Genomic DNA, 21,461 nt, shown 5'->3' with positions numbered 1-21,461 from the left:
CAAATTTTTTACATATTTAATAAAAATGTGAATATTTTCAATAATTTATTAATAATTATATGAATAAAATTATTTAGAATTTATGCATTTAATGTTTAAATATATATATATATATGTGTGTGTGTGTGTGTGTGTGTGTGTGTGTGTGTGTATATATATATATATATATATATATATATATATATATATATATATATATATATATATATAATAAAAAAGAAGTAATTAAATAAAATCAACATTTTCATTAATTTTTGTCGTTTTATTGTGTATATCATTGTGACCACTTGTTAAAGAGATTCACGTTTATGTTCAAATAATCCATCTTTTCGTATAAAATAAATAATATCAGGTTGTCCTTGATTTATTAATGTCATTTTAAAATTTCCATCCTTACTAGATTCTAGCAATAAGCAACTTTGGGTAACTTCTAAAGCTTCATGCAAATTCTAAAGTTTTTGTTGGAAGGTACTCTTGATCACAAATAATTCAAATGGTAAACATTCAGAAAACAAACGAGTCAGTTTATTCTATAGAATTTTACAGTATACTTAAAAAGAAGTTTGGTTTGAAACACTCCACTGTCTTTCAGGGGACGGATGGTTTGGAAGCTGCCATCACTGAGATCAAAGAATGTAAACATCAAATCTGAGTGAGAGATCGGGAAATCGAATCCATGATAAAAGAGACAAACCAACTGGAGATCAAAATCAACAATGTGCTAGATGAGAATGAAGACCTACGAGAACGCCTTGGTAAGTTTTCTCAGCCTGCTTTTATTCTTTCAGGAATCCCGTATAAATGATCTCTACGCCCAGACATATTAGATTGTTTTCATATCCCTTGTTGAATTCACTAAGATAAAAATCTGCTTTGACTCTCATTGACACCAGGATTAAATCTGAAGGAAGAACTGGATTTGAATGAATTCCAGAGATCAAAGGTTTTGAAGCAGAGACCGTACAAAGCAGAGAACCAGATCCTGCTGAACGAGGTAAAACCGATTAATGTTATCTTTATGGTCTGATTTTTGTCCGTTAGCCCTCTTTAATGTTGCCCATGACCCCTAATGGGACTCTCCTTCGATTGAGTGTCTGGAGAAGGAAAGGCTCGAGCTGAAACAAAACATTCGTGCAGTGGTGAAGGACTAAGGTGAGAAATTATCTCCAAGATGATGCATATCAGTTACATACACATGTCCTATTCACATGAACCTCAATAGTTAGTAGTTCACTGCTTGATGACAGTGTTGAAGAAAAGCCCAGCAGATCTTTTAGCGAGAGGCCTGTTTCTCGATCCACCAATGAAGAGATGAAACGCAAAGTAAGAAAAGAATGAGTTTTGAACATCATAATCATTAAAACTAAGCTAACAACCTGTTTGATTTCCAGAATGAGCATCTGCAGAAAGAGTTGAGCAACAGAGAGAAAGAACTTAAGCTCAAGAGAACAGAATCCACCCAGTTCAAAGGCAGATGTGAGCAGCATCACCGTGTGACCTTTGCATACTTGCAGTGTCAGGTGGTGTCTGTGACTATAATGTTTCTCTCTCTCCTGCAGTGAATGAAATGCTAAATGAGAATAAACAGCTGGAGCAGAGCCTGAAAGAGATTTTGCAGGCCATAGAGGACACATTTAGAAGAAAACACCCACATCCACTGGCGTCAGCATTCCCAGCCGTTCACCCACAGTCAGTGGGCCCACACTAAATCTGTGTAGTATTGCACAATTATTTTTTGTAGTATTTAAGTACATTTGTGTGAAATATATTTGTGAGAAATAATAATAATAATTTGGTAAAGCACATGTATAGGCAATAAACATATGCAATAAGAACATATGCAAAAAAGGATACATTTTACAATTATGCAGTAATTGCCTAGAATAATTTTGAATATAAAATGATATATTTAATGAGTAATATAATATATAAAGGGAAAATATAACTGTGTGAAAATAATACTAAATTATATTTTTATAATGTAGAAATTAATAATAAAATCTATAATAATAAATTTAAAGTTATAAATATATAATAAATAAAAAAGTAATATTAGTAATACAATTATTATTAATATTTTATTTTATCTTTTTATATTAATAATAATCAAAAAAATTAATATATATGCATTTAAAGCTATAAATGCTAGTTAAAATATTACAAATAAAACTACTTTAAAATAAATAATACATGTAATAATTATGCATTTTAAAATAACAAATGTAAAATTATACATCATAATTTAATACAGTATTTAATGGAATACAATTATAGGTGTGAAAAAAATAATTGTTTATCATTCATAAATGAATAATAAATTTAATAAATGTAATTATGCAATTTAATACATTTACATTTACATAAAATAAATAATACAGTATTTAATAAAAAATATTTATATGGCAATAAAATATTGTATTTTTAAATAATTGTAAATTACTTAATTACTTAAATTGTACATTTAAATGTAAAATTATAAATTTAATGGCCTTACTGTGGTAAAATGTGTTTAACTGAGCTGAGAGTGCAACACTCTCATTGGTTGCTGTAAAGATGATCATTTTAGCTTAAATTTGACACACAAAAAAAATATAATAAAAACCTTTACAAAATGCAGTTGTAGTGGGGAAAATTGATGCACATGCAAGTAGCGACAGCTAGTCAAATTCTGTGGAAATCTGCGAAGTTCCCATTAGCTTTCTGCAAGCATAGATTTTGTGTAGACCTGGTGATTAGTCATCCTAATCAATCTGTGATAATTTAACACACACTTTAACAACTTTTTAAAATCGTATTTAAATATGAAGTTTTTGCTCCCTGTTGCAGCAAAGTGAAATAAATATCCTGTCACAACATATATCAGTGATAACTGTGTTTATCTTAGTCTCTGAAGATGAAGTACACTGAGAGAAAGTTTGATGCAAGCCACAACGAGGAGCTACGGCAGGAGATGAAGCAGCTAGAGAGGAGGCAGCAAACAATCTCAATCAGTTAACAAAAGCTAATGATAATTTATTTATTTAAATTACCAACTGAAAAGCTGCAGTCTATAGGTTTTGCCTCTTTGTCGCCATCTCTGTTTAAAAACCTGCAATTACAGTTATATGTGGAATTATTTTCTTTGTGAAAAAGTAAAGAAAAGACAACTTCTTTATTAAAGTACTCATGTACTTGTTCAAATATTGATTTCGGATCATTTCTAACAAAAAAAAAAAGTTAAGGAGTGCAGCTTTAAACTTTTACTGATCTAAAAAAAAAAATGAAAAAATCTCTTTTATATGTACATGTTTTTTTTCTTATTTTGTAGATAGTGGCAAGGTCAACAACGCTCTCAATGAATACATGATACAATTCCTACAGGTGTGTGTGTGTGTGTGTGTGTGTGTGTGTGTGTTTCAGTCCAGTTACTGTATCACATTATAACAGAAACCAGATGTAACGCACATAATATTAAGACTCCCGACTGTGGATGTTCAGGAGATCAAAAACAAAAAAGATTCCACTGAGCAGCCCAGCTCGGCTCTTGAAGAATACAAAAGGAGATTTGCAGTGATCCGCCATCAACAAGGACTACTTTACAAGGAGTATCAAAGGTATGCTGAGCCAGGAGGAGAGTTTATATGATAAAATATTGTGTAGAGGTATGCTGATCCAAAAATATTGCTTATAAAACATGTGCAATTACACACATGTTCAGTGACCAATAAAGCATGATTCTGCATCCCCTCGTGTGCTCTGATTCAGCGAGAGGGAGTCTTGGCAGAAAGAGACACTCTTTTGCCGAACTGATATCCAAATTCGAGGAACAAAAGGAGGTGGATGCAGACAAAGAGTACAATGTAAGTTTCTTAAAGACATAGTTGATTATTTTCACCCGAAATTAAAACTATTTTTAATGACTTGCTAACAAACAAAAATGACAGAAGAAGTGTCTGACCCGACATTACACGAGCTCTGGGCTGTAACTGACACTAACTGACTGTAAAATGGCCGCACTGCTGAAATCTTGATGGTAGTGTTTCTGTATCAGAGCTGGAGAGAGCCAACAAACACTACACAGCAGAAACCTCCTACAGAAAGACAATCTCCTTGTTCAGAAGACAACCACTCTGGAGCCCTTGGAGGTTCATCGCTTACAAGTTACATTAAGCAATCTATAAGGACCTTCTTTGTTTTTCCATTCCTTACAGAAAGAGAATGTGTCTTCACGTGAGTGCATTAACTCCATCAATAAAGAGCTTGAGATCAGCAAGGAGAAACTTTGGAGCAGGCCTGGGAAAATATCAGCACGACTGGAAACAACAAACTGAGACAGACTCAATCCAGGAGAACTGTGGCAATGTCTCCAAGACACTTCAAGAAAGCTGCAAAGCTACAGTAATGTGCAAAGTTTTAGGCACTTTTGTAAAAATGCAGTAAAGTGAGGATGCCATCAAAAATAATGCCATAAATAGATTTTATTAATGAACCTCTATTAAGTTAACTAAATTAAATCAACATTTGGTGTGCTTTTGTTTTTCAGGGAGCTTTGTAGGTTTCTTGAAGCGTCTTGGAGACATTGCCACAGTTCTTCTGGATTGAGTCTGTCTCAGTTTGTTCTGTTTCTTCATGTTATTCCAGACAGACTGATGATGAACAGATCAGATCTCTGTGTGGAGCACTGGCTGCTGTCAGACTCCTGGTGCAAACAAGGACTATTACTTTTTAATGGCAAAAATAATGTTTGGAAATGTGAACTGATATTTCCTACTGACACACTACAGTAAAACATAGAAATAACTGACTTAAAACCATTAATTGTTGGTGAAAATACTAGTGGCCTAAGACTTTTGCACAGTACTGTATATAATTATAAATATTAACATATTTATTTGATGTATATTAAATATTTTGTTGTTTCTTTTTATATTTAATATTATTATTAATATTTTTTTAAATATATATTTGATAGAATCTTACAAAAAGATCATATTTTACCACATAAACCTAAAACCTTTTCTTTCATTTTTGTATTTAAACACTGTTTTAAGATCATTTTACACAAAAATTTAAATTTAAAAAAATGTTTTTTTTTTTTGTTTTTTTAATAATGACTTTCATTAGATTATTGACTGTATTATGTAATCTTTGTTATATAGTATTTTGCATCACAGTAATAAAAAATGCTTTATTGTCATGAAAATAATAGTGCTGGGCAACATGTGCATGTACATCTCTCTCCACCTTCAATACCACGACTTAGGTGCCCTTGAGCAAGGCATCGAACCCCCAACTGCTCCCCGGGCGCCGCAGCATAAATGGCTGCCCACTGCTCCGGGTGTGTGCTCACAGTGTGTGTGTGTGTGTGTGTTCACTGCTCTGTGTGTGTGCATTTCGGATGGGTTAAATACAGAGCACAAATTCTGAGTATGGGTCACCATACTTGGCTGAATGTCACTTCACTTTCACTTTCACTTTCACTTTTTCAACGATAATGATTTATTGCATCCAAAATAAACATTTTTGTTTATATAATATATGTATGTGTACTATGTATATATAAAGAAGTCACACATATAAATAATATTTACATTTATATATGTATACTCATATAATTTATATTATATATAAACAAAACATATTTTTTCTTAAATATATACATGCAGGTGTGTGTATTTATATATACATAATAAATATACACAGTACATATATATATATATATATATATATATATATATATATATATATTGTGTACACAAAAAAAATATATATATATATATTAAAAAAACTAGGAAAAATATAATTCTTTATTTTTCCTATATTTCTTACAGACTTTATTAGATTTACTTCTTAATTATTGACATGAGTTATGTGACTCCTATTAATAAAATAAATTGTTCCCATAAACAGTAGTGTACACTCCAGAACTGTTTACAGCTTAATATCAACCCCTACAGCTGAGTGAGTGGCATAAGAAGCTGGAGTTGGTTCGTCTGTTGGAAATGAGGCAGAGCAGAGAGCGGGAAGAGATCGAATACCTTAAGAACACTGTGGCTGAGCAGGAACGCACCATCGGTGGCTTGGCAGAGGAGCTGGTGCAGCTGAATAACGTCAGTTTGGCTTTTAATCATTTTAACAGTACTGAGCATGCTTCATTCAAGATTTCTAATCGTATTTGTTATCATTGTATTAACTTCTCAAGGAGCAGCAACTGTTGTGGGTTTAGAGAGAAGTGCAATCTGAGCGCCAATTTGACATCTATGAGAAATGGCAGAATGAAGTCTGAATGAAGAATGAAGTACAGCTCAGAATGTGCCATCAACACTGACTCTTGGCAGACTTCACAAAGTTTTTTTTTTACAGTTTACTGAACTACGGTTTAAATTAAACTTAACTTGTCTTGTTTGGGTTTAATTTGAAGCAGCCACAGGCTCTCTACCTGATCCAGATCAGCCTTTAGCGCACCAGCTGGACTACACTCTTGGAAAAATCAAAGAGCAGGTTCGTACCATCCTTGAGACAAAAGCCACCTGCAAAATTCTGGAAGAGGTACTTTTTTTTATCCATCAAGTGACTGGGCAAATTATTTAAGTCAGCTTAAGCAATTATAAACCCTGATTTTAAGACTTTTCTCAATTTTCTGAGCAGAAGCTGAAAGACAAAGAAGCTGCTTTATGTTCATCAGAACAGAATGACTTATCCCGAGACAAAGTGATCAATGAACTGAGGATTCGCCTACCAGCCGCTGCTGAGAGACAGAAACTCCTGGCTGACCTGAGCAAACAAGAGGACCCTGATAGACCATTAACAACCTACAAGGGTGTCTGGATCAAAAAGAGATTCTCAAGAAGTACCAGAACCTGTTAGCAAAGATCTGCAGGGTGCCTATTTAAGTTCAAAACTGAGGCTTGCTGATCCATATTTCACATTCTAACCATATAAAAGCTCATGTATCTTCATTTTTATTTTCCCAGGAGCAGGGAGAGATTGCCAGAAGGCATGAGGAAGAGGTCAGGGCACTGAATCAAAAACTGGACGTCTATTTGGACACACCGCTGAACCATTTCAAACAGACCGCTCTGGTAGTATTCATTATAAAGCTAAGCTTAAGATAGAGTGCCAGAAACGGATCAAGAAAGAACACATTTATAGTGCACTTGATATATTTATAATGTTATCAATCATGGCAGCTATCATATTTAGTACGCTACTCTATTTTAGTCTTCTTTAGGACCAAATGAAGAAACCCACCATCACTGTACCGACCAATAAACACTTGGTGCATTTGGCAGAAATGGAGCGGACGGTGGCTGAGCAGGAGAGTTTGCTCTCCTCCCTGACACACAAGCCCAACAGAAACCGGTGACGGCACAAGCAATGGAGCACGCTACAGAAATAGCCAGGTGAGAAATGAAAACAAGTTAAATATCAAGACATTTATTCCTTGTACCACTTTTAACGAGTTTTCATTTCCAAGTCTTGTCCAAACGAAGGGTCTGTCCCAGGAGGCATTCAGACTGAGAAAGAGCTGCATTTCCTCCGCAGCTGGAGGCCCAGAAAGAAGCCAATGAAGAACCTTGTGGAGCGGTTGAAGACTCAGCTGGCCCTCAAGGGAAACAGCTGAAGGTACAACTTCAGTAAATGTGCAGTCACATCATTTCAATAGAAAGCTGTGCTATTGGAAATATTTAACGAGGGCATTTTTTGCTCATGAAATTTCACCCAAATGTTGTGAAGTGACATTCAGCCAAGTATGGTGACCCATACTCAGAATTTGTGCTCTGCATTTAACCCATCCGAAGTGCACACACACAGAGCAGTGAACACACAGTGAGCACACACCCGGAGCTGTGGGCAGCCATTTATACTGCGGCGCCCGTGGAGCAGTTGGGGGTTCGATGCCTTGCTCAAGGGCACCTCAGTCGTGGTATTGAAGGTGGAGAGAGAACTGTACATACACCCCCCACCCACAATTCCGTCCGGCCCCGAGACTAGAACTCACAACCCTTCGATTGGGAGTCCAACCCTCTAACCATTAGGCCACGACTTCCCGTTCATTTGTTCATTTGTTCTGGACAAGTTTTTTCATGTGCGCGTGTGTTTTTTATCTATATCTATATTTATTTTTTATCTTTTTCTATCATGAAATAGCCAGTTCAATAAACGCTTTTTATAATTTTCTAAAGAAGAGTGCCTTGGATTCCCTTCTACTAAATTCAGTTTAAATTGGTTTATTTGTTTAAAATGTAAAATGTAAAATATAATACTCATAACGTATTTTTAAAAGCATTGGTCAGTTGCTTTTATTAATCATTTTTTCAATCACGTTTTTAAAAAATGTTATTGAACAGTTCATTGATGAGAGCAACCAATGAACTTTTGACTTTCTGGTTTTAAAAACACCCTTAAAATTTCAAGATGACAGAATTTTATCCCAACCCTAACCAACAAATTTTCTATGTCCCTGTGCTCCTCCTCAGGCATGTGTGAAAGAGCTTAATGAGGAGCTCCAGCAGGCTAAGGATGGCGTACGAGCAGCGAAAGCCAGAGAAAACACGCTGAGAGAGGAGCTGGAGAGCTTAAACAAGGATTTGCAGAGGAGCCAGAAATCAGATAACAAGCTGCGGAGTGAAAAACAGTTTCTGAAGGATCAGTTAGAATGAGCTGAAGAAGAAGATCCAGAGGCTCCGCAGCGGCCTTCAGGTCAGACCACATGTGTTTTCCACCCCTGTTCACTTGTACCATTTACGGTTAAGGTCAAGAAATGTATGTCTCGCTGTTCTTGAGTAATTCTACCAGTGGCTCAAAAACTTCTGCTCAGTGTCTGGTGTAACAAAGCCTTTCTTTGACGACAGTGAATATGTCTAGACAACATTGTGCAGATCATAGCACTTATCAGTTTGTGGTCCTTGGAAAAAACAAATACAAAAGTGTATTTAATCATAGTCTTCTCAGCTTTTTTACAATTACAAAGTTCAAGTACAAGACTAAAATGAGACTAAAGAGAGTCTAAATAAATATGTGTAAAGATATATTTGTGTCTATGTGTGTATGTTTGTCTGTGCAGGCTCAGGTTGAGATTGATGGACACACAGTTAAGGCTCTTCAGAAGAAGATTCATAAGTGAGAGCAGGAGCTGGACAGGAAGAGCATCTCAGAGCCTGCAGACAAGACGAGTGCCTGAACAAGATGAACTAGAATTGCATTTACTTCAAGAAAATTTGTAAATTATCAGCAGAAAATGGTGTGGAAGAAGTCTAAAGAAGCTTTTTTTGATGCCAGATGTTTATTTGTGCTCTTCTTTGACACTTCGTATTTTGTGGTGAAGTCACTGTCTGGCTTTGTTTCTGACATAGTCATTAAAAAGTATAGTAATCATTATAAATAATTATATTTCTCTGATTTGAAGAGTAAGAACAAACGTTGAAGATTCCCTATCATATTTATGTTGGCTGATGTTTTTGAAGGTTGGAGCAGGAGAAGGTGGGTCTCCAGAAGAAACTAAAGGGCAGAGGAGTGACCTGGACTGAGCTACAAAGAAGGAACGCTGAACTGGAGCAGCAAATCAAAGTGATAAAGTGTGTTCTGCCTAGCAATCATGCCAATTTGTTCAGGTTTAATTTATGTTGTCTTGAGGAATGTTTCATATGTACTGCTGGCTTTGTAGGCAGCCGCAGGCTTTACCCCGTGATTCTGCAATGGAGAATATCACCATCAGGAACCGTTATCTTGAGGAGAGGCTTCACTCCCTGGAGAGTCAACTGTCCAAAGAGTCTTCATCCAGACCATCTGTAGGTGTAACATTTTGCACAACAGTAAAAAAAAAAAAAAAAACATGAATTTCACCCTGTTAATTTCAGTGTTTCTTCATACCTGTATTCTATCTCTGAAAAAACACGTGGCATCACAATCTCGGCTCAGCTCTCAGGTCCTCCAAAGTTGTTCATTCTAAGACTTTTGATATTAGTGAAAGTGAACAGATTCAGTCTCCATTAGTAAATGACAATCCCTGAAAAGGAAATAGAAGTTACAGAGTACAAAGTAACTCAAACTTCATTCAGAAGAATGAGTGCGGCAGAAGTGAGTCAAGATGAGGAAAACAGAGATCTTTTTAGATGTAGAACAAGAAGATCTGTTGAATGAGAACAAAACTGAACAGGAAGAAGGCAAGAGAAAAGAGGGATTGGGTGAGAAAGATATAGAGGAACCAGATGAGGCTCAAGGAGGACAAGAGAAAGATATAGTAGTGGCTGAACATGCAGAGGAAGAGCGGAAGACTAATGGATTTGCAGAAGAGATGACAGATAAGTTTCTTGAATAAGATTAGCTAGAAAAAGGAAAAGACCAACGCAGAAGAAAGCAAAACTTACACAGAGCCAGAGATGTCAAAAGAACATCTGGAGGGTGACCACCAAGACAGAGATAAGGAGCAAGAACCTGAAGAACAACACAGTGTCTTTGAAATCTGAAGGTAATCCAAGCCAAAATTTGAAAACATCTGCAGGGTCTAAAGAACTTGAAGAAGAAGAAATGGCACTCAACACAGTTGATCCCAAAGTGGTCCCTCAAGAAACATCAATGGATGAGTTCATGTCCTTCATCCCTGAGGAAGTAGGTGGACCCTGTTTTAAGTGAGAACATAAAATGTACCCCCACTAAGGAGCTGAATTCAGGTGTTATAAAAAGTGATGTCTTGGACCTGTAGAATCAGAAGGTCACCACCTTTTGTGAAAAAGAACAAAGCAAATTGAAAGCTCGAAAGGTTACTTAACACATGGGTCGCTCCCACAAAGCTTCCAGTTCTCAACCCCATAGCTTTGTTGGCTTCGAGCGTGTGACTCAGTAAGAATTTTTGTTTTTGAGAGATTTTTTTTAAGGCTACAATTTATCAAAAAATACCATATAACAGATATATTTCTTTTCAATTATAATACTTTTAAAATGTAATTTATCATTATCAGTGTATTGATTCTATAATGTCAAAGCTGAATTTTCAGTCCTCAGTGTCACATGATCCTTCAGAAATCATTCTAATATGCTGATTCACACAAACAACATTTCTTATCATTGTGATGTGATGTGACAAATAGTTATTTTCTACTTGGCATAATGATTTGCATCTTTTTCTTTTTGTCACAGTCTGAATATGAAAAGCTGAAAGGAAAACAAAAGGAACAGCTAAATGCACGACTTGAGTCAAAAACCAAGGGCATTGAGAAAATCATGTAAAGATACGTAAAAACATTAAAAAGGTTCGTTTTTTTTCATTACCTTCATATCAGTAAAACATGCTCTAAATATATCATGATACAGTATATATGTTTTTGTGGCAAACTGCAGGAAGCAGGAGCTGCAGAAAAGCTGAGGATTACAAAGGCCAACCTTGAAGTAGCCAATGAGAAACTAAAGGCGGAGCTTAAGGAGAAGGCCACACAACACACGGTCAGCCAGTTAAAGGAACAAGTGAGACACTTCTTCAGCTATTTATTAAAATCCCCATATTCTTCCATTACTGTAACACGTTTGTTGTTTTGAGCCAATTTTAGAACACTTCTTGTTTTCGTTTGTCGTGCGTCTCCTAGCAACCAGGCACATGTTTCTGCTTGAGTTGGTCGTGTTCAGAATGACTTGAAAGTCTGGTAGTCTTTTTTTTTTATTTCTCTGTAACCATTTATAAAGTTGGCAAATGTGTTTTAAAATCTGTCCCAATGTAGTGCATTCCAGCCTTAAGATGCTCCTTTTCTCAGAGATCTGATAACCTAATACGTATTAACAGGTGGAACTGCTTAAGAATATCCCTGTGGAAGTGACCACTGATGAAGGCCTTGTCAGAGAGTACCAGTCCCTGAGGTGAAGCGCGCAAATATACATACTTCCAAGCATAAGAAATGACTTAAACTCATTCTTTGCCAAATATTTCCCAATTTGATTTGGCCAATAAACATCTCGAGAGGGAAAATGCTCAACTTCTTGGCCAGATCCTAAAGTACGATGAGCAGTTTGGAACCAACAAAGCAGGACCAGGTAAGATCACCACTGATTTTCTGAAGAATTTATATTGTGGCTACATGAGAGATATATAATCTACCTGTTCCTTTTGTAGGATACAGTGATCTCCAGAAACAAATCAAGGCAGCAAATACTGAAAAAATAAATAAATACAGGTATCCCTGGAGAAAAATGGCTAAATATTCTGCAGTTTTTAGATCTCAAGTCACATTATAAATGTTTTATTTTAGGACGAAGTGAGAAAGCGGACCTGAGAGCTGGAAAACTTTTCTGAGGAACTTGAGGATCTGAAGTTCAACTATAATCTGAAGGTGAAGAAAAACACCATCCTAGAGGAACAGCTGAAGAAGCTGGCGGATCCCATAGACGTGTCTATCAGCTAACACACATCAGATGGGTTTTCAGCTCATTCGGTTTTATTGTCACTGCTCAGTTAGAGCCAAAGGTGTACAAATGTTGCTTCGCTTTATATTCAAGTACAATGTTTCACAAGTAGGTTCATATTTTTTTTTTTCTAAAATTCATATAAAGTTTACAATATTTGTGATTTTATGGTCTTATTAGAATAAGCTGAAACTGAATCTATCAATTACTGCCTCATTTTTTAGACTCTTTACATGTAATAAATGACGATCAATGTCAGTTTGTTGTATTTATTTATATACATATTGCTGAACCATCCTCTGAAATGAATTTAAACAGAATTATTGTTTTTTTTAAATACAATTTTAAAAAGAAAAAGTGCCAAATATAAAGCGAATCGCAACATTCTCACACATATCACATATCAAAGTGCATATATGAGCAAAGTGTCAGTTGGAATTTGCAATAGGCAGTTTTGATCTGTATTTCATGCTGATTCTTCATTCTGGCTAAAACCAGATTTCACAGGAATGTTTGGTAGTTTCATTTTATGGATCAGGGTTCAAAGGGAATGTCCCGTATGCAGCTGAAGAGTTTTCCGTTTATGCTGGAAAACGATTTGAACAAGTCCTTCTCAGAAGCATCTGGATCAGGCGTTTCATCTACGTGGATGACCACAGGTCTGGTGTTCAGGAAGGGGTCACCGACAGGCCATTTCAAACCGAGATGATGGCGGTGTATCTGGAGAGCAAGAGTTAAAGTGATTTAATTTGATCTGAAGCAGCAGAAGAGTGACCGTTTTATGTATGAACCTAGGGCTGGACGAAATGGCCAACATTTATATCACAATATATCTCTTAATTTCAGTCAAAACTATATAATTCTGATATAAACAATATTTTAACAGCGTCAGAAAAGCTGCCAAGAACACCAACAAGGGATGTATGTACCTACAAATAGACCATAGAACACTATTGAAACCTAGTTTTATTATACTAAAAATGGTACAGATAAATTAATGATCACTTTTTATTTATAGTTAGCCTTCACACAAACAAGAAATGTGAAATCCCTCTCAAATAAATAAGTTTCTCAGACTCACCTTGTTAATATCTTTAACTTTAAACTATAACATAGGCTGATTATTCTTATAGCAGGAAGCACTTTCTGAGAGGCAGAAACAGCTTCTTTTTTTTTTCTCCGGTAACTGCTGTATGCAATGAAGCGCTGCGCTCATAAACCCTGCTTTATCAGATCAAATGAAAATATCATCGAAACCTTTCTGACGATTGTGGGTTCCCTTCAAGGATACATTTATATAAGACACCCTTTCCTCGTTTTGATTTTGAAACGTGCAGTGCTCATGTTTATTCAACGAAATATGAGAAATGTGTTTTAAAAAAATCATATCGCCGTTATTGAAAAAAAAAATATATATATATTATATAAATATTTATATATTGCAATATAATCTCACCGTCCACTTTATTAGGTACACCGGTTCAGTTGCTTGGTAACACAAATTGCTAATCAGCCAATCACATGGCAGCAACCCAGTGCATTTAGGCATCTAGATGTGGTGAAGACGACTTGCTGAAGTTCAAACCGAGCATCAGAATGGAGAAGAAAGGGGATTTAAGTGACTTTGAACGTGGAATGGAATGATTCTTTCAAAAACTGCAGATCTACTGGGATTTTCACGCACAACCATCTCCAGGGTTTACAGAGAATGGTCCGAAAAAGAGAAAATATCCAGTGAGCAGCAGCTGAAAAATGCCAGACGAAAATGCCTTGTTGATGTCAGAGGTCAGAGGAGAATGGGCAGACTGGTTAGAGATGATAGAAAGGCAACAGTAACTCAAATAATCACTCGTTACAACCAAGGTATGCAGAATACTATCTCTGAACGCACAACACATCAAATCCCAAAGTGGAGTCTTGTTTCTGCTGCAACATTCAAATGGTGGGGTCAGAATTTGGAGTAAAGAACATGAAAGCATGGATCCATCCTGCCTCGTCTCAACGGTCCAGGCTGCTTCTGGTGGTGTTATGGTGTGGGGGAAATTTTCTTGGCACACTTTGGGCCCCTTAGTACCATTTAACTATTGTTTAAACGCCACAGCCAACCTGAGTATTGTTACTTACCATGTCCATCACTTTCATGACAACCGTGTACCTGTCTTCTGATGGCTACTTCCAGCAGGATAATGCACCATTTCACAATGCTGAAATCATCTCAGACTGGTTTCTTGAACATGACAATGAGTTCACTTTACTCAAATGGCCTCCACAGTCACCAGATCTCAACCCAATAGCGCAGCTTTGGGATGTGGTGGAACGGGAGCTTCACATCATGGATGTGCAGCAACTGTGTGATGCTAACATGTCAATATGGACCAAAATCTCTGAGGAATGTTTCCAACATTTTGTTGAAACTATGCCACGAAGAATTAAGGCAGTTCTGAAGGCAAAAGGTGGTCCACCCCGGTACTAGCAAGGTGTACCTAATAAAATGGCCAGTGAGTGTATATTGATATTAAATTATTGACCAGCCCTATATGAATCCTTATTTACCTTGACCAGTGTCCCATCATCACAGTGCCACACGATTCCCTCCACTCGCCCCTCCTGGCATTCCTGAAACCAGGAATATAGCTGCTGGAATTCCACTGGAGGAGGGTTCCGGATGCGCAGGACCCCATGAGGCACCAGGACATGGACTGGATGCTTCTTACTTCCCAAACCTACAGAATCACACAGTCAGCCGCGTCCTAAACCAACAGAACTCCACCCAGTTTACTTTCCTAACAGTTAAACCAGCATTCAAAAGAGTAAATGAGAGTAAAAGCTTTAACAATGTTACAAATTATTTCTATTTCAAATAAATTATGCAATTTTTTACTTTCTATTCAAAGAATCCAGAGAGAGAGAAAAAACAAACAATCTTGTCATTGTTTCATTAGAATGGTTTCTGAAGGATCATGTGACACTGAAGACTGGAGTAATGACCCTGAAAATTCAGCTTTCCATCAAAGGAATAAATAAAATTTTAAATTGTAATAATATTTCACAATATTAGATTTTTACTGCATTTTATATTCGATAAATGCAGCCTTGGTGAGCAAACGAGACTTAAATAAATAAATAAATTAATATATTCACCATATGGATTTCCATTAATGTTGGTTCCAATAAGCTCAAGGGTTTGCTCCATGAGGTCTGCCAGAGGAACGCTGACAATTTCAAGCAATCCTTCATCCTCTCCGTGTGTCTTCAGGACGAGGGCGACACCAGCATCATAGTTGACCACAGAGGCGTGCCAGCAGTACTGCTTGTTGGTATGATCCACCGGAACCCAACCTTCATGAGAGATGTCTCTAAGCTATTATTTTCACTCAGTACAGGTGTCACGGTCACAAGACTCTAACTCACCTGGTATGTGTCCATGTTCGTCCGGCACTGGCTGGCCGTTCTCATGCTGGACTCTGTGAGCAGCGATCCAGGATTCTGGCACTTCACGGAAATCTTTGTCTACGTCCCAAACAAATCCTGTCATTTAGCAGAGTATAAAACAATATCTGATGTTTACAACTTTCATTTTCATTCACTGCTTTGTGACGGTTTCTTGTCAGCCCATGAAAGAACATGTTGGAATGTTCATTTATGTAAGTTCAATCATGCAAAAAGAATAATTTACAAAAATCTGAAATAAAAAATATTTGTTCCAAAATACCTTTACAGGTCTTCTGTGAATACTGATACTTTTTGAATCTCTTGTCCGCCTGCTTGGTGGGTTTCCGATCCAAGCGAGCCCAGAGACATGGCTCCCCTTCAAAAATATTATAATAAAAATAATATTAATAAAAACCCTCATTTTGGATATGGATATCACTATTTAATCTCTCTCTCTCTGTCTATATATATATATATATATATATATATATATATATATATATATATATATATTATACATTTATAAATGCTGTTCCTTCAAACCTTCTATTCATCAAAGATTTCTGAAGAAAGTCCACAAAAATATTTTGCAGCAGTTTTTTTCATAATACATTCATAATAATAATAAATGTTTATTGATGATGAAATCGGCATTTTAGAATGCTTTCTGAAGGACCATGTAAGTGCTTTCTGGAATTCAAAGGAATAAATTACATATTATTTTAAATATTAAGTAAATTTATATTTAACATTACTACTCTTTTTAGTGTATTTTTGATCAAATGCCTAGTTAAGCATAAGAAACTTATTTAAAAAACTTTACAAAATGATATCAACCCACAACATTTGAAAATATGTCTTTTTTACATAATAATGATCCGACATTAAAACCTCCTTTGCCTCCCGTTATGACGCATTATACCTCTGTATGTGGTGACATAGCAGCACGTCCCATCGATCTTCTCGGTTGCTACAGCACAGTGAACATCTGATTGAAGGGCAGCAGGGTTCACATTCTCAGTGGCCACCACCTGAAACTGCTGCGGGATCCAGATGAGTAAAATATTATAATATCCAATCTCATATATATATGCAATGCATGCTGAATTTACCTGTGTATTTTTATTAATTAGTTTTTATTTTTAGCATGCTTTATTGTATATCACTTTTTCATCAGCCTCAGTTGCTTTTAAATGTGTTTTTTAAATAGACTAAATATGCATATTGGCTTTGAGACAGTTAACTTCGTTCAATGCACTAAAACAAAAATAATAATGAGAACATGATTTAAAAATAATGACGTATGTGCCATATTGTAATGCATTGTCTTGTATTGCAATCGGACTGCATTTATAATGTTTACAGGGTTTAATGAGAATATGAGTCACGAGATTAATATGTACAGAAAACATTGATGTTTTATTTCACCCACCTGACAGTCGCGTTTCCTGGATGGTTCGTTCCTCACTTCCGTCAGGAAAACACATGGGATCTTCTGCTGCACTGAACCCAGACGCCGCATTCTCGCTGCTGTTAAACAGCTTTATAACGGGGTGTGTTGCTTTACAAATTGAATATGGACTGATGAGCTCAACACATTTTCAGATCAGCCATTCACAAGCGCCCAATGCTGTTTTGTTGTCCAGATTTCCTCCCATTCTGTAGTCTGTGTTAAGATGATCTTTGGTCGCCATCTATTGGAACGGAGAGTGAACTTTTTATAGTAAGCAGGTTTGATGTGCTTCTATCTCGGAGCAAAAAAGGGCGAATGCTACTTTATTCTTATTTTAAACGTTATTATATTTTTGAAAGTGTATTTTAAAATGTTTTACATATAAATAAATTAGTAGTGCTTTAAGTAAAATGCTAAAATTTTCATGGCGCGTGTCGCCTCGTGGGAGCACCATGTTGAGATCAAATGACTCAGTAATCATCGAATAATTAAAAAGTTGCTTAAAATGCACTCACTTGCAGGCCACCCAATATGTATATGAATTAGTTTCTTCATCTACACAGATTTGGAGAAATTTTGAGTTAAATCAATTGCTCATCACTGGATCCTCTAGTCTAGATTATGGATTTATATATTGACCAGAGGCAACGGTTTAAATTTAAAATGTTTTAAAGGGATAGTTCACCCATAAATTAAAATTCTTTAATTACTCATCCTCATTCCAAACCAGTAATACTTTTTCCCGCATGTAAACAAAGCATGTGTGACTCGTTTATATTCAGAGGAAAACACGCACATATTGTGAAAGAATAATTATTGAAAAAAGTCGTCAGTTGTTTGTTTTTTTTCACACAAAAAGTATTAAATTCATAAGTTACAGTAGAGCCACTGATGTCACATGGACCATTTTAACAATGTCCTTACTACCTTTCTGTGCCTTGATCATGGTGGTACCCTTGCTGTCTATGCAGGGCCAGAAAGCTCTCGGAAAAACAGGAGGGTGAGTAATTAATGTTAGGTTTTTTTTTAATGTGAACTATCCTTTCAAATTTAGATACGTTTCTTACAAACGGGCAGTTTGTTGCTTGATACAAGACATTAATTTATGGACTGGAGTCCTGTTCAGCTGTTTGGACACTCATTCTGACGGCACCCATTCACTGCAGACATTGTTGAGTAAGTAATACTAAATTTCTCCACATCTGTTTCACTGAAAAAACTAAATCATCTGCATGTGTTCTAAGGGTGAGCTAATTTTAATAAAAATCAAATTTTTATGTGAGCTATTACTTTAAGATAATCATCAATGACTTGTTAATAAAGCATTCCTACCATACTATTCTTCTATAAATCACACAGTGTATGTATAAAGGATTTAATGCCAACAACTTTAATGACACCAGTCTACAAAAAGCCTCTCAAGTGCAAAAGCATCATATGCATGAATGACATCTCATTAAATAACATTTTCAATTTCAGAGGCAGAATCATGCCCTTTAAAACCACTCAATTATGTCTTTTAAGTAAATATATATACATGCATACACCATTTAGGTGTTAACCTTTTTCAGTTTGTACCATGTAACCTGTTTTATGCAAGATAACACCTGATCCAGGCACACAAAAAGCCTTTCAGAGTGCAAAGTTAGGTAACAACGAGACATGACCTGAGGTAGGTCTCTATAAAGCAAAAGTCAATTATTACTATTAACTTTTTAACAACTGTTGTCAAACTCTATTTGATTTCTCCGTCAGGTTTCATGCTAAAGGGCTCAAGGCGCTCGCTCTCGGGCAGCAGATTGTTGAGACGCTCCATCAGCGGCATCGTCTGGTCGATGCCCATCTGAATACGTCTCAGAATCATTGACATCTCATTGACCTTCTGGATCTGCTCGGCGTACTTGGCATACCGCTTTTGCCTTTCCTGCATTATGCTGAAAAACACCTCCACTGACAGATCCATCTGACAAAAAAAAAAAAAAAAAAACAGCTGGCTTGCCGAAACCGTAAAATTCAATAGAAATGATGGTGAATACCTCTTTGATCCTCTTGACCAGAGCGTTCTGGTCAAAGGCAACAGCTTCCGCACACTGGTGTAGATGATTCTGATATCGGACACACAGCTGCAGTACCTGTGCCGAATCCAGCTTTTCTAAACAGATAGTGCACGGAGAGGTTTGTCCACTGAGCACGCCTGAGAGAATGACACTGTCATTAGGCTCAAATCGAGATTCATAACATTCTGAACTACTGGTGGATATTGACACAGGTTCCACAAAACGATTCTAATCGATGCATTTGTTTTCTATTCTAATGGATTGCAAAAACATATGAGAAATAGAAGGCTTAAAATATTTCTTATCCTATCTAGTGGACAACCTTAATATTACAGCCTTCATCTGTCAGCAGAAATGTACGAGTGTTTTCCCTTTTCTGTTGGGCACTACAGCTTTATAAGTTTACTATGCATGTTTCCCCAGAATGATTTGTTCTTTAAATGTTAAACAATTTGGATAGTTGTCAGGAAAACATTCTCTCAATTAATGATGTAAACTATACAGGAAACCCTGTCAGTTAGACTATTAATATAATATTGAAGGTAAAAATTAATAACAGAGGCCAAATTTGATTGTTGTATGCAAACATTTAAATTGCACATACAGCAGCTTTTCCATCAGCTTTATCTAGGTAATAGCAACTTTTTAATCTTACAATTCTGACTTGTTTTCCTCAGAATTTCTTGTTTATATCCTGCCTTTGTGATCCTGAGAAATAAAAAAAATAAAAAAGTAATAATTTGACAGGTGTGAATTAAAGAAAAAAATTTCACAATTCCAGGAAAAAGTCATAATTATGATAAATAAAGTCTGAATTCTGAGGGGGGAAAGTCAGAATTGTGAAATGAAAAGGCATTAACTTTTAAATGTTTTTATTCTGTGGTGGAAGTAAGCTTCCGTATGTTTCTACTCCAATTCATTATCAAAATATGCATCTTTGAACAATGGCTGCCATCAAAATATATTTTCATTAAGGACTTATTAAAACATACATTAAATAATGAAAACATCACTTAAGTAAAAATATAAAGAATATGTAGTAAAGAAGTCCTCTTTAGAGCTTGGTCGATGTCACAGCACACTAAAAAGTCAAAAGCTGTAACTTTGTTTTATATCAAAAATAACAGCACAACCGAGTCCCAGATCTATTATAAACCATTTAATTACCATTTTTGCATTTGGACTGCTAATTACCTTTCAGAAGAGGCTGAAAGGTGGGAATTTCCTGCAGTTTTATTACATCTGGATCATTATGGATATTCCGTAATGACTGAGTTCCTTGGGCAACAACTACTATGTCATCCATTTTGGCTCTATGCTTGACTGGAGAGGGAACAACTGAAACAACAAAACAGAACTAAATAACAGGTAATGGTAGAATATTTACAACATAAAAAAGGCATTTCATTTCCATGTAACATATCTCACATCAAGAATAAACATTGCGTTATTAATATAATGTTGAGTACCTGAAGCGCTGAAGTCTGAATGTTTATGATCAGCATCTCCACTCTGTTCAGCGCCCATGGTGCACTCAGTCTATGCAGTCAACACAAGCACTGAACTAAAAAATTACAAAGTTTTATATATATAGTATAATAGTAGTATTAATACATTTGTGAGATGAAAAGTCATAATTAATGGTAAAAGTAAGCTTCCATATGTTTTACTCCAATTCATTATCAAAATATACATCTTTAAACAATGGCTGCCATCAAAATCTTAAGTTATTCAAACTCATTAAATAATGAAGACATCATTAACAGATAATATTTTTACATTTTGTATAAAATACTACATTTTACAACAACGATTATACATCTAATACATAAGTATTATACAATGTGTTCCTGAAATTTGATTGAATACATAGGCACGATTGCATAACGCTTTACTTACCTAAATGTTGTTATTTTCAGCTGTTTAACTAAGGCGAATTCATCCGGCTGACTGTTTTGTTGAATGAACGGCTTGCTAATGTTTTACACTGTAACTTAAAGACATTGTGAGCTGTTAAACCACAATACTGGTTACAGATAACGTCCACAATCTATATTTGTTAGCAAATACGGTTACAATCACTAGCGGAACAAAAAAAGAAAACATCCGGTCTGATAACAGGAGGCGCGTGAGGATGACGTCACGGG

The 21,461-nt window shown here is 35.9% G+C and overlaps 3 protein-coding genes and 1 pseudogene across 7 annotated transcripts; 2 read left to right on the top strand and 2 right to left on the bottom strand.

Moving 5' to 3' along the window:
- The first annotated feature begins 306 nt into the window (after positions 1 to 306).
- Positions 307 to 1,319, top strand: LOC113043213 (centrosomal protein of 290 kDa-like). The gene is made up of 3 exons (XM_026202449.1): positions 307 to 755; positions 894 to 994; positions 1,092 to 1,319. Exons 1-3 carry the CDS (start codon positions 677 to 679, stop codon positions 1,149 to 1,151), a joined length of 240 nt encoding a protein of 79 aa, XP_026058234.1. The 5' UTR covers positions 307 to 676; the 3' UTR covers positions 1,152 to 1,319.
- On the top strand, positions 1,172 to 11,892 carry LOC113042840 (centrosomal protein of 290 kDa-like; annotated as a pseudogene).
- LOC113043212 (uncharacterized protein C12orf29 homolog) lies at positions 11,451 to 17,540 on the bottom strand. Of its 3 annotated transcripts, none has more exons than XM_026202448.1 (7): positions 17,237 to 17,540; positions 16,727 to 16,844; positions 16,085 to 16,180; positions 15,784 to 15,882; positions 15,514 to 15,711; positions 14,926 to 15,095; positions 11,451 to 13,092 (listed from the first exon to the last, which is right to left on the bottom strand). In XM_026202448.1, exons 1-7 carry the CDS (start codon positions 17,324 to 17,326, stop codon positions 12,907 to 12,909), a joined length of 957 nt encoding a protein of 318 aa, XP_026058233.1. In that variant the 5' UTR covers positions 17,327 to 17,540; the 3' UTR covers positions 11,451 to 12,906. The 3 variants fall into 3 exon arrangements, with proteins under 3 accessions (XP_026058233.1, XP_026058232.1, XP_026058231.1); XM_026202447.1 differs by having other exon boundaries at positions 15,784 to 15,900; positions 16,727 to 16,841; XM_026202446.1 differs by having other exon boundaries at positions 15,784 to 15,900; positions 17,237 to 17,531.
- A 1,078-nt stretch (positions 17,541 to 18,618) lies between these two features.
- LOC113043210 (BLOC-1-related complex subunit 5-like) lies at positions 18,619 to 21,450 on the bottom strand. Of its 3 annotated transcripts, none has more exons than XM_026202441.1 (5): positions 21,214 to 21,450; positions 20,784 to 20,878; positions 20,509 to 20,652; positions 19,294 to 19,451; positions 18,619 to 19,220 (listed from the first exon to the last, which is right to left on the bottom strand). In XM_026202441.1, the coding sequence occupies exons 2-5, from the start codon at positions 20,839 to 20,841 to the stop codon at positions 18,993 to 18,995; spliced, it is 588 nt and encodes a 195-aa protein (XP_026058226.1). In that variant the 5' UTR covers positions 20,842 to 20,878; positions 21,214 to 21,450; the 3' UTR covers positions 18,619 to 18,992. The 3 variants fall into 3 exon arrangements, with proteins under 3 accessions (XP_026058226.1, XP_026058227.1, XP_026058228.1); XM_026202442.1 differs by having other exon boundaries at positions 20,784 to 20,873; XM_026202443.1 differs by having other exon boundaries at positions 20,784 to 20,853.
- Positions 21,451 to 21,461: the final 11 nt, after the last annotated feature.

This window comes from Carassius auratus, chromosome 25, assembly GCF_003368295.1.
Source record: "Carassius auratus strain Wakin chromosome 25, ASM336829v1, whole genome shotgun sequence".
Classification (NCBI taxonomy): domain Eukaryota; kingdom Metazoa; phylum Chordata; class Actinopteri; order Cypriniformes; family Cyprinidae; genus Carassius; species Carassius auratus.
Note: the sequence above shows the minus strand (reverse complement) of the source record. Positions and strands in the feature narration are given on the sequence as shown.

Coding starts and splice junctions, on each gene's coding strand:
- LOC113043212 (XM_026202446.1), bottom strand. CDS start 17,326: ATGCGGCGTCTGGGTTCAGTGCAGCAGAAGATCCCATGTGTTTTCCTG. Junction 16,181..16,726: donor CTATGTCACCACATACAGAG/GTATAATGCGTC, acceptor ATATTTTTGAAG/GGGAGCCATGTCTCTGGGCT. Junction 15,901..16,084: donor TTCACAGAAGACCTGTAAAG/GTATTTTGGAAC, acceptor GCTAAATGACAG/GATTTGTTTGGGACGTAGAC.
- LOC113043213 (XM_026202449.1), top strand. CDS start 677: ATGATAAAAGAGACAAACCAACTGGAGATCAAAATCAACAATGTGCTA. Junction 756..893: donor AGACCTACGAGAACGCCTTG/GTAAGTTTTCTC, acceptor CATTGACACCAG/GATTAAATCTGAAGGAAGAA. Junction 995..1,091: donor ACCAGATCCTGCTGAACGAG/GTAAAACCGATT, acceptor CCTTCGATTGAG/TGTCTGGAGAAGGAAAGGCT.
- LOC113043210 (XM_026202441.1), bottom strand. CDS start 20,841: ATGGGCGCTGAACAGAGTGGAGATGCTGATCATAAACATTCAGACTTC. Junction 19,452..20,508: donor CTTTCAGCCTCTTCTGAAAG/GTAATTAGCAGT, acceptor TCATTCTCTCAG/GCGTGCTCAGTGGACAAACC. Junction 19,221..19,293: donor TGGTCAAGAGGATCAAAGAG/GTATTCACCATC, acceptor TTTTTTTGTCAG/ATGGATCTGTCAGTGGAGGT.